This window comes from Oncorhynchus gorbuscha, linkage group LG14, assembly GCF_021184085.1.
Source record: "Oncorhynchus gorbuscha isolate QuinsamMale2020 ecotype Even-year linkage group LG14, OgorEven_v1.0, whole genome shotgun sequence".
Lineage (NCBI taxonomy): Eukaryota > Metazoa > Chordata > Actinopteri > Salmoniformes > Salmonidae > Oncorhynchus > Oncorhynchus gorbuscha.
In genome coordinates, this window is record NC_060186.1 from 11,867,626 (window position 1) to 11,883,017 (window position 15,392).

At 45.9% G+C, this 15,392-nt stretch overlaps 1 protein-coding gene across 14 annotated transcripts in view; it reads left to right on the forward strand.

Annotated features, from left to right (window-relative positions):
- Positions 1 to 15,392, forward strand: part of magi2a (membrane associated guanylate kinase, WW and PDZ domain containing 2a) — a 372,559-nt gene that overhangs the window by 335,765 nt on the left and 21,402 nt on the right. For 13 of the 14 annotated variants that reach the window (XM_046297017.1, XM_046297019.1, XM_046297020.1 and 10 more), the window contains 2 exons: positions 7,675 to 7,706; positions 12,734 to 12,956. The exons of the other annotated variant lie outside the window; for it this stretch is intronic. In XM_046297017.1, the coding sequence (XP_046152973.1) occupies positions 7,675 to 7,706; positions 12,734 to 12,956 (255 nt within the window). The remainder of the gene's footprint in view (positions 1 to 7,674; positions 7,707 to 12,733; positions 12,957 to 15,392) is intronic. 14 annotated transcript variants of the gene reach the window in all.

A 15,392-nucleotide genomic window follows, 5' to 3' on the forward strand; every position in this document is an offset into this window, starting at 1 on the left:
CAAATAGCCGCCGTGCCTCTCACCAGCGCCACTAATTAGCGAGTGTGCTGCAGACACCCTCATTAAGGCCCATCTACACCATTACCCAAGCTGCCTTCAACACTAATTGGAGGATTTCAGACATGTCCGTTTAGTGTGCCTCGACGTGGCAGGATTGTGAAGTTCACATATGTTCGCCCACCCATGCTTACCCATCAGCAGAAACCCATACACAGTACACACATACTCATACACCCATACATGGTCAATAGCTGTTTACTGGTCGAGTACACTCTCTCATTGAGGTTTTCTCTTGACGGTTGCTGCCAGTGTGTGTCATTCTAGTCTTTCTTGCTCACTTGGCCTGTCCTGTTCCCTCCTAATGCTCTTTAAGATGGCTATATCTTCCTCCAGGCTGGACCAGAGATGACTATCACAACGAAGAGAGAGAGAAGGGAGGGATGGAGAGTCTTTGAATCAATGAGCGCCGCCCAGCAACACAGGGATTATTCAGCACACAGCCAGACAGTGATTCATTGGCTAACAGCAAGAGGCGCTAGAGCAGGCTGCCTGCCAGACCAGCACAGTGCTGAACAGCAACAGCCATGTTCACAGCTCTGTCTCCACCAACATGCAGAGCTGAGCCAATCCAGAACTGACCTGTGCCGCTGCAGGAATCCTTGGCCAATCAGAATGGCCCTAGGAGAGAGGAACAGGAAGAGAGAGGGAGGTGGGAGAGACATCCAAATGGCTTATGGGTGAGCAGCCAGGTCAGATCCCAGCGGGGCTATAAGAGGTTAGACACATTTACTAGGGTTGAGTGGTGCTAAGATCACTTTCATTGAGTGAGGGGTTAAGGCTTCACAAAAGTGTGTAGCGAGTCTAAGTAGGGTGCTTAACCTGGATCGGCTCAACGGCTCCATTGACAAAACTAGGCCCTTTTTATTTGGAGTGTGTTTAAAGCGTGCGATTAAAGTGTGATTCTATTATACGAGTAGTAGGGACAATGATTGGGTTGTGAGCTGTAATGTGGATTGAAGCATGGAGTTCTCTCTCTGCACATCGTTTCTACTGTTCCTCAGCTGGATGTGTGTTGGTGCTGTATTGAACACGTGAGGGAACATGAAACCAGCATGCAACAAAAACAAAATCAATTTTCATTCGGCAGATATTATTTAAAGTAGCTAACCGTCCCTGCGGGCTTTATGTATATTCATAAGCTATACAAGATTCCATCAAATCGTAGTGCTATCCAAATCTCATTTAAATAATGACATGGCCTGCTGTTAGCCTGGCGGTGTGATATTATAGTGCTCTTCACTGTTGTGAGTGTGTGTGTGCAGTGTATCTGTGTGTGTGTACGCGTGTGCAGGTGTGTCGCGTCATGTTGGAAGTACCTACATCTCGATAGGGTCTCGTATGGCTCTGATTCAATCAACTCATTAACTGTACGGGGACAGCACTAAGTCCCATTATATGTTACTGATTCTTTTAGCATAGAGCTCTTTCGCCGTAGACAGAAAATATGCCAGCCCTCTCACTGACAGTCACACTTTACATCAGACATTTATCATTTTTATTCTAATCAGGAAGTGATTCAAACCTCAGCCAGCCAATCAATTAATCAAGGTAGAAAAGAAAGTCAGCAGTGCTTCAGCCCTCAAGCCCCCAAATTCAGTATCCCTTCCGTAATAGAATATACATTACCTGATATCCGGAGGGGCATTAGGACCATGGGTAGGCCCAGTTGTTCAGTGCTCCACCTAGGTTATCGATTAGGTGCCACAGGAAACTGCAGTGGGTCAGCATGGTCTCATTGGAGCAGAAGAGTCACAGTAAAACTGGCGGGCAGCATGGTCCTAATCTCTCTGGTCATTACATTCTCCTGTCACGCTGCTCTAACATGGTCCTGTCCCGCTGCTCTAACATGGCCCTGTCCCGCTGCTCTAACATGGTCCTGTCCCGCTGCTCTAACATGGTCCTGTCACGCTGCTCTAACATGGTCCTGTCCCAGTGCTCTTACATGGTCCTGTCCCAGTGCTCTAACATGGTCCTGTCCCGCTGCTCTAACATGGTCCCACTGCTCTTCATGGTCCTGTCCCAGTGCTCTAACATGGTCCTGTCCCAGTGTCATGGTCCTGTCCCACTGCTCTAACATGGTCCTGTCCCGCTGCTCTAACATGGTCCTGTCCCGCTGCTCTAACATGGTCCTGTCCCAGTGCTCTTACATGGTCCTGTCCCAGTGCTCTTACATGGTCCTGTCCCGCTGCTCTAACATGATCCTGTCCCACTGCTCTTACATGGTCCTGTCCCAGTGCTCTTACATGGTCCTGTCCCAGTGCTCTTACATGGTCCTGTCCCGCTGCTCTAACATGATCCTGTCCCACTGCTCTTACATGGTCCTGTCCCAGTGCTCTTACATGGTCCTGCCCGCTGCTCTTACATGGTCCTGTCCCGCTGTTCTTACATGGTCCTGTCCCAGTGCTCTTACATTGTCCTGTTCCGCTGCTCTTACATGGTCCTGTCCCGCTGCTCTTACATGGTCCTGTCCCGCTGCTCTTACATGGTCCTGTCCCGCTGCTCTTACATGGTCCTGTCCCACTGCTCTTACATGGTCCTGTCCCGCTGCTCTTACATGGTCCTGTCCCGCTGCTCTTACATGGTCCTGTCCCATTGCTCAGTGACAAATGAATCACTTCAGACATCTCTACTCTATCAGATCTCCAGGTGGAATGTCATCATTGCAAGTATTATGCACTGTAGGTGGCTTACTGTACTACGAGTACTGTAGGCTCATGATAACGTGACCTGTCATGATTAACTTGCAGATGTGGCGCTAGCTCAGATCCCTGCACTATCTGAACTATAAAATTGGTTCTACTGTACCAGGCAAACTAAATTAAATGCAGCTCAGGTATTAGAACATATTTGACTCAGTAATGTTCTCTGGTATGGGGTCTCACAGGAACAGAGGCAAGACTCTGTCACTCAATACATCTCAGTGCTGATCTACCATAGGAAAGGGCACCACTGACATCTCTGTCTAACCAAACACCTCCTATGCCTGAGTTAACAATGAATGTATTTCCCCTGTGGAGTATCCTCCATGATGGTTGTTGCTCTGCCTTTCCCAGGGAACACAGGTTGTTCTGTCTTGAAGTAATGCCGGTTGATAGCAGGTCATCCTAAGAGCACTTGTTTTGATTGACCTTGTTCTGAGAAAGTGAAGAGAGTCCGTTTTCATTAAAAACAGACCTGCCGTCTGAACGCTCTCTCATGTGTCACCCAGTAATGTGGGTTCTTTATCATCTGTATATATGTTGTGCCTGTGCTGATAGAGCTGTCCCCAAAAAATAATTGGATTTGAGAATTGTTAAAGTCGTTCCTGATAAGCTGCTGTAATTTCCCCCTCATCTATAAACATCTATATTCTAGCCGTGGATCTGTGCAAGGCAAGCTCCAGTCAGATCGATGACTCACTGAGAGAGACTGATAGTTTGCAAATATGTCTTCTCTGTGGCTTCATCTCTCTCCCTTCCTCCATCCTCTACCACCGTCCTCTCTTTTGTTGATCACTTTCCATTTCTGCTGTGCCACTCGTTGGTGATGGAGGGCATGTTTACGGTGTGATTGCGCCCTTAAAAAGAGACTAGTCCTGGGAAGCCTCCTGGCATGTAACACAGGCAGCCACTCGCTAATTCGATCCTCGACGATTTGCATCCACAACGTTCTGTTCCTGGAGGGGATGAAAATTGAATTGAGTAGACAGACAGTCTGTTGTTTGTTTTGTTGTTTTTGTTGTTTATTGCGTTCCTCCCTGTTTCTCCGGGGGGCCGATGTGGAGTGAATAGTTTGGGCCGTATGTGTTATGAAGCTGGGTCTTTTGATGTGAGACTGCTGCCTTGCGTTGCATAGCTCTGTGTGTGAACACTGGCGGGGGTGAGTACCGCTGGAATTCCTGCATTCTGTTACACTCTGTTTGTTGTGATCATGTGTTCTCGGCTGAAGTAGAATGTGGAATGTTGTCATTTGCTGAGTAAATGTTGTCTGGGCCTGTTTAAATGGCAGTGATGGTGGTAAGGACTCGCCCTTCCCCTTCGGTGTGGACAGATAGAAGCGTGGTGGTGGGTAAGGACTCGCCCTTCCCCTTCGGTGTGGACAGATAGAAGTGTGGTGGTGGGTAAGGACTCGCCCTTCCACTTCGGTGTGGACAGATAGAAGCGTGGTGGTGGGTAAGGACTCGCCCTTCCCCTTCGGTGTGGACAGATAGAAGTGTGGTGGTGGGTAAGGACTCGCCCTTCCACTTCGGTGTGGACAGATAGAAGCGTGGTGGTGGGTAAGGACTCGCCCTTCCCCTTCAGTGTGGACAGATAGAAGCGTGGTGGTGGGTAAGGACTCGCCCTTCCCCTTCGGTGTGGACAGATAGAAGCGTGGTGGTGGGTAAGGACTCGCCCTTCCCCTTCGGTGTGGACAGATAGAAGCGTGGTGGTGGGTAAGGACTCGCCCTTCCACTTCGGTGTGGACAGATAGAAGCGTGGTGGTGGGTAAGGACTCGCCCTTCCCCTTCGGTGTGGACAGATAGAAGCGTGGTGGTGGGTAAGGACTCGCCCTTCCCCTTCGGTGTGGACAGATAGAAGCGTGGTGGTGGGTAAGGACTCGCCCTTCCCCTTCGGTGTGGACAGATAGAAGCGTGGTGGTGGGTAAGGACTCGCCCTTCCCCTTCAGTGTGGACAGATAGAAGCGTGGTGGTGGGTAAGGACTCGCCCTTCCCCTTCGGTGTGGACAGATAGAAGCGTGGTGGTGGGTAAGGACTCGCCCTTCCCCTTCGGTGTGGACAGATAGAAGTGTGGTGGTGGGTAAGGACTCGCCCTTCCACTTCGGTGTGGACAGATAGAAGCGTGGTGGTGGGTAAGGACTCGCCCTTCCCCTTCGGTGTGGACAGATAGAAGCGTGGTGGTGGGTAAGGACTCGCCCTTCCCCTTCGGTGTGGACAGATAGAAGCGTGGTGGTGGGTAAGGACTCGCCCTTCCCCTTCGGTGTGGACAGATAGAAGTGTGGTGGTGGGTAAGGACTCGCCCTTCCACTTCGGTGTGGACAGATAGAAGCGTGGTGGTGGGTAAGGACTCGCCCTTCCCCTTCAGTGTGGACAGATAGAAGCGTGGTGGTGGGTAAGGACTCGCCCTTCCCCTTCGGTGTGGACAGATAGAAGCGTGGTGGTGGGTAAGGACTCGCCCTTCCACTTCGGTGTGGACAGATAGAAGCGTGGTGGTGGGTAAGGACTCGCCCTTCCCCTTCGGTGTGGACAGATAGAAGTGTGGTGGTGGGTAAGGACTCGCCCTTCCACTTCGGTGTGGACAGATAGAAGCGTGGTGGTGGGTAAGGACTCGCCCTTCCCCTTCGGTGTGGACAGATAGAAGCGTGGTGGTGGGTAAGGACTCGCCCTTCCCCTTCGGTGTGGACAGATAGAAGCGTGGTGGTGGGTAAGGACTCGCCCTTCCCCTTCGGTGTGGACAGATAGAAGCGTGGTGGTGGGTAAGGACTCGCCCTTCCCCTTCGGTGTGGACAGATAGAAGCGTGGTGGTGTAGCTTCCACCATATCATTTACAGCATACAGATGGGTGTATGTTAATGCTCAGGGATGGGTATATAGAGCGAATTTGGTTCTGTTTTCCCATTGAAAACCCATGACCTACTCCTAATACAGTCAATTCATTCACACTATCCTCCGGCCAAAATCATCCCAAAACGTTGCACATTCACACAGCACCTCTGGTATGCCTTCAATCAATTAACGAAAGTCACAGTCCATTTTGATATATTAGAAGTAGACACCTTTAACTGGAATATGAATATTTCCCCGAGAAACAGTTGGAGCCTGGCAGTATGTGGTCCAGGCACAGTAGTGTTGTGATATGTCATCACCCCACACACATGCTGTGACTGTTGTGACTACAGTTCCCTGAATGATTCAATCCAAGGTAGAGGTCCATACGACTGCTAGCAAATGATGTAATTAAGTGCATGCAATGACTTGCTAAAACCACACAATTACAGGACCTACACGGCTCTGTACACTGTAGTGCAGTGAGATTCAACGTCGGGGTCGGGGGAACTGCAGTAGGGGTTGCAAAATAAAAACATATGTAGAATTATTTTTGGAACCAAACGTTTTGAGGACAGATGGTACAATATACAAACGTTTTTGAGAAACATCATTTTATTGATTAAATGTATTTATTGGTTTCTTTTCATTTTGATAAGAGATGAAAATGTGATGCATTGAAGGTTATATGTTGATGTAAAAATCTAAATGTACCGATTTCAAAGTTGTGTCATTAGACTTGGGGTGGGGCAGGGTTTCGAGAAATTATTCCGGGAAAAAGTGAGGTCCCCAGAATTTTGGCTGAAAACATGGGGATCCCGCTGAAACAGTTTGAATAACACGGCTGTAGTGTATATCTTGAATTGTATCAAATCTACCAGTCTAACATGGAAACTTACCGTGTAGGTTATACTGTATTTGTCCATGGGAAATTGTGTTGAATGGTGAAGCCTCATCACCTATCGAATCATTCTCATCAGTTCAATCCAACTTTAGAGTCAGGGGAGAGTTTAGGGTTTTCTAAGGTTATGACCTATTCTCCTTCTGTGTGAATCCCATATCTTTCTTTATCAGACTGTCACCTCTGGTGTTTTCCCAAGCGTTGTCCCTGTAAGGCTAATTCAATGACAGAGAATTCTGTTATAAGATCAAGCCTGGATGTTTATCCAAATATTGGCAAAGGCTTCTCCAATATGATCCCCGATCAATTATTTGGGATGATTTAGCAACACATACGGTAATGTATATATACACTGAGTATACCAAACATTAGGAACACCTTCCTAACATTGAGTTGCACCCCCCTTTTGACCTCAGAATAGACTCAATTCGTTGGGGCATGGACTCTACAAGGTGTCGAAAGCGTTCCACACGGATACTGGCCCAAGTTGACTCCAATGCTTCCCACGGTTGTGTCATGTTGTCTGGAAGTCCTTTAGGTGGTGGACCATTCTTGATACACACAAGAAACTGTTGAGCGTGAAAAACCCAGCAGCGTTGCAGTTCCTGACACAAACCAGTGCACCTGGCACCTACTACCATATCCTGTTCAAACGTACTTACATCTTGCCCATTCACCCTCTGAATGGTACACATACACCATCCATGTCTCAGTTGTTATTTAACATGTCTCCTCCCCATCATCTACACTGATTGAAGGGGATTTAACAAGTGACGTCAAATAGGGATCCTATCTTTCACCTGGATTCACCTGGTCGGTCTATGTGATGGAAAGAGCAGGTGTTCTTCATGTGCTGTGCACTGTGGTGGTGGCAGTTTTCAACATCCCCTTGGCTTGGAGACCAACTGTAAGATCCTCTCTGACCCATTGTCGTTCTGGTGCTTCAAGAATCTGCTTCTCGAGGACATTGCATCGCACCACTTGGGGTGGGATTATTTTGCAGCCCTCTCGTTGCTTTTAGTGTAAATCTATCATTTTTCCATTGGTTTCTTAATGTTTTATTCCGTTTAAGTTTTGTTATCTTTCTTTAGTTCATGGAGTAGCCCTCAGACACAGACAGACCAGCTCAGACCTAATGTAATGGCTGCCACTACTCTCTAGGCTAAACATTGTTGTTTTCTCACTATTGCAGGTCACTATTCACCCTGGAAGACCCCTAAACAGGTAAAATGCATTGTCTTCCGAGCCTCAGCTCTCCCATTAATTCTAATTGACTCATTTAGTCAACAAAATGGCTGCACTGTGCATATATGTTGGAGCTGCTCTGATTGACTTTACTACATAACCTTAAATCTATATCTTCTGAACTAGCTGAGAATGACTACTCTATTCTATTCCCTTCCCTTATACTAACTGTAGTGATGTTGTCGTGTCTCGGCTGCTGCTGTATCCTGGCCTTCAGTTGAACCTTTCCTCTTGCCGTCACATGCAGAGGAAAGGGTTAAGTGGCCCACTCATAGATATAGAATTCCTAGACTCGTCATACTGTGAGCCAGATGGGCCATGATCTAAATAAATCTTGGTCATTCGAGGTGGTGTATGTCTATGCACATGACAGTCTACGTCTATGCAAACTGCTAGACCAAATGCTCTTCTAGTAATGCTATATCTATGGTCCAGATTCTGGGTTGGCATGGTCCCCTCAACATTCCATCCTTCTCTCCGCTCCTCTGTATCCCTGATAGAGAGAGTGAGAGAACCCTTTTCTAACAGTCATACCGAGAAATGATCACTCATCCATTCTTCCCTTCTTCCTTCATCTCCAGGCTGATATTGATCTGCTACTAACTTAGCTATCTTTTCTGATCATCTTTTGTCATAACTATGTTTTCTCAGATGTCATATATGTCAGACAAAATATACAAATGTTGTATTTTTAGTTTTTGTCGAGACAGATTGTACTAACATGTTGAAAGCTGAAACTTTAAAGATGTCTGAGACCTCTTAGACAGCACTCTGTTCAAACCTCTGTCTGTCTGTCTGTCTGTCTGTCTGTCTGTCTGTCTGTCTGTCTGTCTGTCTGTCTGTCTGTCTGTCTGTCTGTCTGTCTGTCTGTCTGTCTGTCTGTCTGTCTGTCTGTCTGTCTGTCTGTCTGTCTGTCTGTCTGTCTGTCTGTGTCTTGTCTTGTCTGTGACAGTCAGCAGTCTGTCTCTGTCAAGTCTGTCTGTCTGTCTGTCTGTCTGGTCTGTCTGTCTGATTAATCTGGAATGGCCGATTAATTGGAATGGCCGATTAATTAGGGCCGATTTCAAGTTTTCATAACAATCGGAAATCTGTATTTTTAGACGCCAATTTTGCCCGTTTTTTAAAAACATTTTTTTTTTTACATCTAACGAGGCAAGTCAGTTAAGAACACATTCTTATTTTCAATGTTGGCCTAGGAACGGTGGGTTAACTGCCTCGTTCAGGGGCAGAATGACAGATTTTCACCTTGTCAGCTCAGGGATTCAATCTTGCAACCTTACGGTTAACTAGTCCAACGCTCTAACCGCCTGCCTCTCGTTGCACTCCACGAGAAGACTGCCTTTTACGCAAATGCATTAAGAAGCCAAGGTAAGTTGCTAGCTAGCATTAAACTTATATTATAAAAAACAATCAATCATAATCACTAGTTAACTACACATGGTTGATGATATATAATCGATGCGGTATGCATTTGCAAAAAAGGACTGTCGTTGCTCCAACGTGTACCTAACCATAAACATCAATGCCTTTCTTAAAATCTATACACAGAAGTATGTATTTTTAAACCTGCATATTTAGCTAAATGAAAGTTTAGCAGGCAATATTAGCCTGGTGAAATTGTGTCACTTCTCTTGCGTTCACTGCACGCAGAGTCAGGGTGTATGCAACAGTTTGGGCCGCCTGGCTCATTGCGAACTAATTTGCCAGAATTGTACGTAATTATGACATAACATTGAAGGTTGTGCAATGTAACAGCAGTATTTAGACTTAGGCATGCCATCTGTTAGATAAAATACGGAACGGTTCCATATTTCACTGAAAGAATAAACGTTTTGTTTTCGAAATGATAGTTTCCGGATTCGACCATATTAATGACTTAAGGCTCGTATTTCTGTGTGTTATTATGTTATAATTAAGTCTATGATTTGATAGAGCAGTCTGACTGAGCGATGGTAGGCACCAGCAGGCTCATAAGCATTCATTCAAACAGGACTTTCGTGCATTTTGCCAGCAGCTCTTCGCAGTGCTTCAAGCATTGCGCTATTTATGACCTCAAGCCTATCAACTCCCGAGATTAGGCTGGTGTAATCGATGTGAAATGGCCAGCTAGTTAGCGGGGTGTGCACTAATAGTGTTTCAAACGTCACTCGCTCTGAGACTTGGAGTGGTTGTTCCCCTTGCTCTGCATGGGTAACACTGCTTCGAGGGTGGCTGTTGTCGTTGTGTTCCTGGTTCGAGCCCAGGTAGCGGCGAGGGGAGGGATGGAAGCTATACTGTTACACTGGCAATACTAAAGTGCCTATAAGAACATCCAATAGTCAAAGGTATATGAAATACAAATCGTATAGAGAGAAATAGTTCTATAATTCCTTTAATAACAACAACCTAAAACTTCTTACCTTTGAATATTGAAGACTCATGTTAAAAGGAACCACCAGCTTTCATATGTTCTCATGTTCTGAGCAAGGAACTGAAACGTTAGCTTTCTTACATGGCACATATTGCACTTTTACTTTCTTCTCCAACACTTTGTTTTTGCATTATTTCAACCAAATTGAACATGTTTCATTAATTATTTGAGGCTAAATTGATTTTATTGATGTATTATGTTAAGTTAAAATAAGTGTTCATTCAGTATTGTTGTAATTGTCATTATTACAAATACATTTTTAAAAATTGTCCGATTAATCGGTATCGGCTTTATTTGGTCATACAATAATCGGTATCGGTATCGGTATCATCGGCATTGAAAAATCATAATCGGTCCAGCTCTACTCTCAAGCCCTCTCATAGATTTTTCCTCATTGTAGCTCATTTCTGTTCTCCTCTTTGTTGAATCTCTCAGTTTCAAACAGATTGATGGTAATTCTGAATCTGAGCTCCCGGAGAAGAAGTGCCTGGGAGTCAGTCAGTCAGTCGGGCGGGCGGTCCAGCCAGAGCCGCTCTTTTTCTCTCTCTCTCTCTCTCTCTTCCCTAGCGTGTGTTTGTTCCTCCCCACACATTGAGCTATGATGCAGAACAGGCTTCAGAGCACCAGCAGCTGCCAACTGCCCCCAACACAGAGTTCAGAGTTCAGCCCAGGTTTAATTGGATATCATTAGTTCAGGACGATTCTTGTAGCCCAAAGAAGCCCGTCCAAAATATTTCAACATGGATACAAAGTTTAAAAACAGAGACTTTGGGAGTTCTGTAAATGTGACTCAAAGTTGGCACAAATACTAATGATGCCCTGCCTTCTGAATTCAGTTAGTAACAGAGCCTGTTCAGATATGAGTATATTCTCATATAGTCATGAGAGTGAAAAACAGAATATACAGAATATATTAGTATGTAGTACGATTGGTGTGAATGCAGAATCAATTTATGGCCGGACCTGAGAGTGTTGTGTGTAGGAAACAGCAGTCTCTAGCCACACACACAGGTCATACAGTCTTAAAGAGCCTGACTGCCCTTGACTAAATGAAGGGGAAAGATTCAATTCAAAACAACTTTATTTATCCCTCTCGGGGCCAGTTAGGAAAGACTGACATACTTCATACTTCACTTAGTACATACAGCGTCATAGATGGAGGGAGACGGAGGAGGAGGAGGAAGTAGGGGAAGGGATAGTGCTATAGTCTGGTCCAGACTTAATAAGATCCCCTGACTGTCACCCTGCCATTACATGGCCAGACACTCAGACATTCCGAAGATCAGTAGCAGAGATGGGTGGAACCACACACAGTGGGAACACTTTGATTTTGCCTTGGTTCGATGGAACTAGATGCCTTGGCAGCATCGATTTATACAGCTCCTGATATCAAACAAGTCATTTTATCGGGTGATACTACAGAGAACTATCATTCTCACTGTCATCCTAACATACCAATATGTCATCTTCACTATCTCATCAACACCACTGTTTTCTAAAGAGAACTGACATTTGTACAACACAAGAAAGCAGCTCAGCTTGTCAAAATAGGTCATAGTGTGTATCACTTCAAATAAGTGTGGTGCTTATTTCAAATAGGAAGATAAATCATATTTTTTGCACTTAATCATTTAGCTGCATTGTTTGGTTTTACACCCGCATAAATTACCACTTCTCTCTTTCTCCTGGACGCACACTGAGTGGTTTGGGATTCAACACTGCTGAGAGTATTTGGGTCCAAATAAACCTGTTTTGACATTAGCACTGCTGGCTTTTCTGCATTGTATTAGAGACACCACAATAGTGTTTTCCACAATAGAGACACCACACATTATCCACCACATCTACATTCCATTATACTGTAGTTGCAGACACACACACACACACACACACAGGTTCATCAAAGAGATTCTCTGAGGGGGGTGAATGTTGTGTGTTTGCACTCCTTCTCCTATCACCATGCCCCTCTAGCATCCACTACAGTCTCTATCATAGAATGTCTTGGGCCGTAGCCACTCTACACTGGGCCAGTACACTCTGTGTGCCAACTTTGACCATTTGCCATCTTCCGACGACGACAGTGGCACACTGACATGTTTAATATGCTCTCTGCCTGCCTCCCTCTTCCTCCCAGCAGCCCTGAACTGGTGTGCCTGTGCTCTCTCTCCTTCTGCATAATTAACACACTGCTCTTCCAGACCTGCTTTAATAAGCCTTGGCATCTTTTATTTCCTTTAAAACGTTTCTTCACCTCCCCTCTCTTCATCTTTGTTGTTGCTTTTAATTAGTCTCCGCCGGCTGGTGCTCATGTTGCTTTGCTGCATTACTACTCCCACTAATATTAGACTGCTGTAGTGAATGACAGAGGTCAATGAAGTCGATGACGTCCTTGAAGGCCTTTGTCTCCACCTGTATACTATGAATACCTTTGCTACCTGCTCTCACCTCATTTGGTTCGTCTAAGAGGAAGTTGTTAGAGTACCAGGACAGCGCCCCCTTGCATCCCTTAGGGATGTCAGTGCGTAAGGACCGGGTGAGAACCAGGGTAGGGGTGGTGGAGACTGAACCAATGCCCTGATGTCTGATGTGTTTACAGGTGTTGGAGCAGTGGGACGCGGCCCAAGGCCAGGGAGGGGGTCAGGGCAGCCCCCAGACCAGTCTGTCTGCCCCCGTTGTCCCCCACAACGCCCCCTTCCTGACCCGCCACCTTCACAGAGCCTCAGTCCCAGACTCTGCCCTCCCCGAGGGCTTTGATCTGAGCAGGCCCGACCCCTATGATCTCTATGAGAAGTCCAGGGCTATCTATGAGAATAGTAGGCGTAAGTACTGGAAACACACTAGTACAACAACAACAACAACCGCCCCATCATATCTGTCTGGGGTTCCAGGGGTTAATGTTCTTCTGAACAGGTGGACCTATGAAGATGCAGAGAAACACACTCATACACATACACACACACACCTCATCTCCTGAATGAATCATTGTAGCCCTCGTGAACAGAGTCAGGGCTCCATAGTGCAATATAACAATGGCCTCAGCTCCACCTGTTCTGTTCCTATAGGGACATAGTCTGAGTTGTCTGGGTTCTGTTCCTATAGGGACATAGTCTGGGTTGTCTGGGTTCTGTTCCTATAGGGACATAGTCTGGGTTCTGTTCCTATAGGGACATAGTCTGGGTTCTGTTCCTATAGGGACATGGTCTGGGTTCTGTTCCTATAGGGACATAGTCTGGGTTGTTTGGGTTCTGTTCCTATAGGGACATAGTCTGGGTTGTTTGGGTTCTGTTCCTATAGGGACATAGTCTGGGTTCTGTTCCTATAGGGACATGGTCTGGGTTCTGTTCCTATAGGGACATAGTCTGGGTTGTTTGGGTTCTGTTCCTATAGGGACATAGTCTGGGTTCTGTTCCTATAGGGACATTGTTTGGGTTCTGTTCCTATAGGGACATAGTCTGGGTTATCTGGGTCCTGTTCCTATAGGGACATAGTCTGGGTTCTGTTCCTATAGGGACATGGTCTGGGTTTATCTGGGTTCTGTTCCTATAGGGAGATCATCTGGGTTGTCTGGGTTCTGTTCCTATAGGGACATAGTCTGGGTAGTCTGGGTTCTGTTCCTATAGGGATATAGTCTGGGTAGTCTGGGTTCTGTTCCTATAGGGACATAGTCTGGGTTGTCTGGGTTCTGTTCCTATAGGGACATGGTCTGGGTTGTCTGGGTTCTGTTCCTATAGGGACATAATCTGGGTTGTCTGGGTTCTGTTCCTATAGGGACATAGTCTGGGTTGTCTGGGTTATGTTCCTATAGGGACATAGTTTGGGTAGTCTGGGTTCTGTTCCTATAGGGACATAGTCTGTGTAGTCTGGGTTCTGTTACTATAGGGACATAGTCTGGGTTGTTTGGGTTCTGTTCCTATAGGGACATAGTCTGGGTAGTCTGGGTTCTGTTCCTATAGGGACATAGTCTGGGTAGTCTGGGTTCTGTTCCTATAGGGACATAGTCTGGGTTGTCTGGGTTCTGTTCCTATAGGGACATAATCTGGGTTGTCTGGGTTCTGTTCCTATAGGGACATGGTATGGGTTGTCTGGGTTCTGTTCCTATAGGGACATAGTCTGGGTTGTCTGGGTTCTGTTCCTATAGGGACATAGTCTGGGTTGTCTGGGTCCTGTTCCTATAGGGACATAGTCTGGGTCCTGTTCCTATAGGGACATAGTATGGGTTGTCTGGGTTCTGTTCCTATAGGGACATGGTCTGTGTTGTCTGGGTTCTGCAGAATGAGATGTATTATGTTGTTGTCTGTAGATGTATTTCTGTAAATATTATGAGTATGACAGCGGTTTAAGAGTTTCTACTTTTATCTTAGTGCTGACAGATGACTTGATGTTGATACATGTGTATTTGGTCTAGACTCCTTCGTTAGGGTCATCTCTGATTATCTCTGCCTCCAGTCGATGTTCTGCCAGAGTGTATAGTCAAATTAGCTTTTTTGTTCAGGAACATCTCAGCCAATAACCTGTCTTCTTAGACCGCCGTATACTTTAGGAGCCAACAATTATATTTTAGCCATTAAAGATCCTGTCAGAGGTACAAGCATAGGGATTTCCTTTCAGTTCATTGAGTGTACGACCAAGCTTTTAACTGGGTTGCCAAGATATGCCCTGTAGAAAGATTTGTACGACAGTATACCATTGGTTTTTGACATCAGTAGTCATATCTACTGTATGATTCTGAACATAAAGTGCACTCATCCTTTTGACCAGTGCTAGTGACAGTGCTAGTTTCTGTTAAGTCCGTGCAGCTTGATGTACCATAGAGGCTTCATGATTGACATGCGATGCTCGAGCCGATAGACATGATATTGCTCTGCTCTGTAGGCTACAGTAGATGCACACTGTGAGGAGAGAGGCGAGCTGTGTGCGCGCTTACGCAACACAACCTTTACTAAAGAGGACAGGGCTGTCGGAAGAACTCCGTGTCAAAGCCTTTCAGCGTCTCAGTCAATCTTTCTCTGTAGCTTTTCTCTCTCTCCCTCTCTCTCTCTCTCTCTCTCTCTCTCTCTCTCTCTCTCTCTCTCTCTCTCTCTCTCTCTCAATTCGCTTCGCTTTATTGGCATGACGTAACAATATAAATATTGCCAAAGCTTATTTTGGATATTTACAACATAAAATGAGAATCAAAATTGTCAACGGGACAACAATAACCAAGGGTGAAAATAACCCAACATTGAACAGTAACAATAAGCAGACAGTAGAGGACA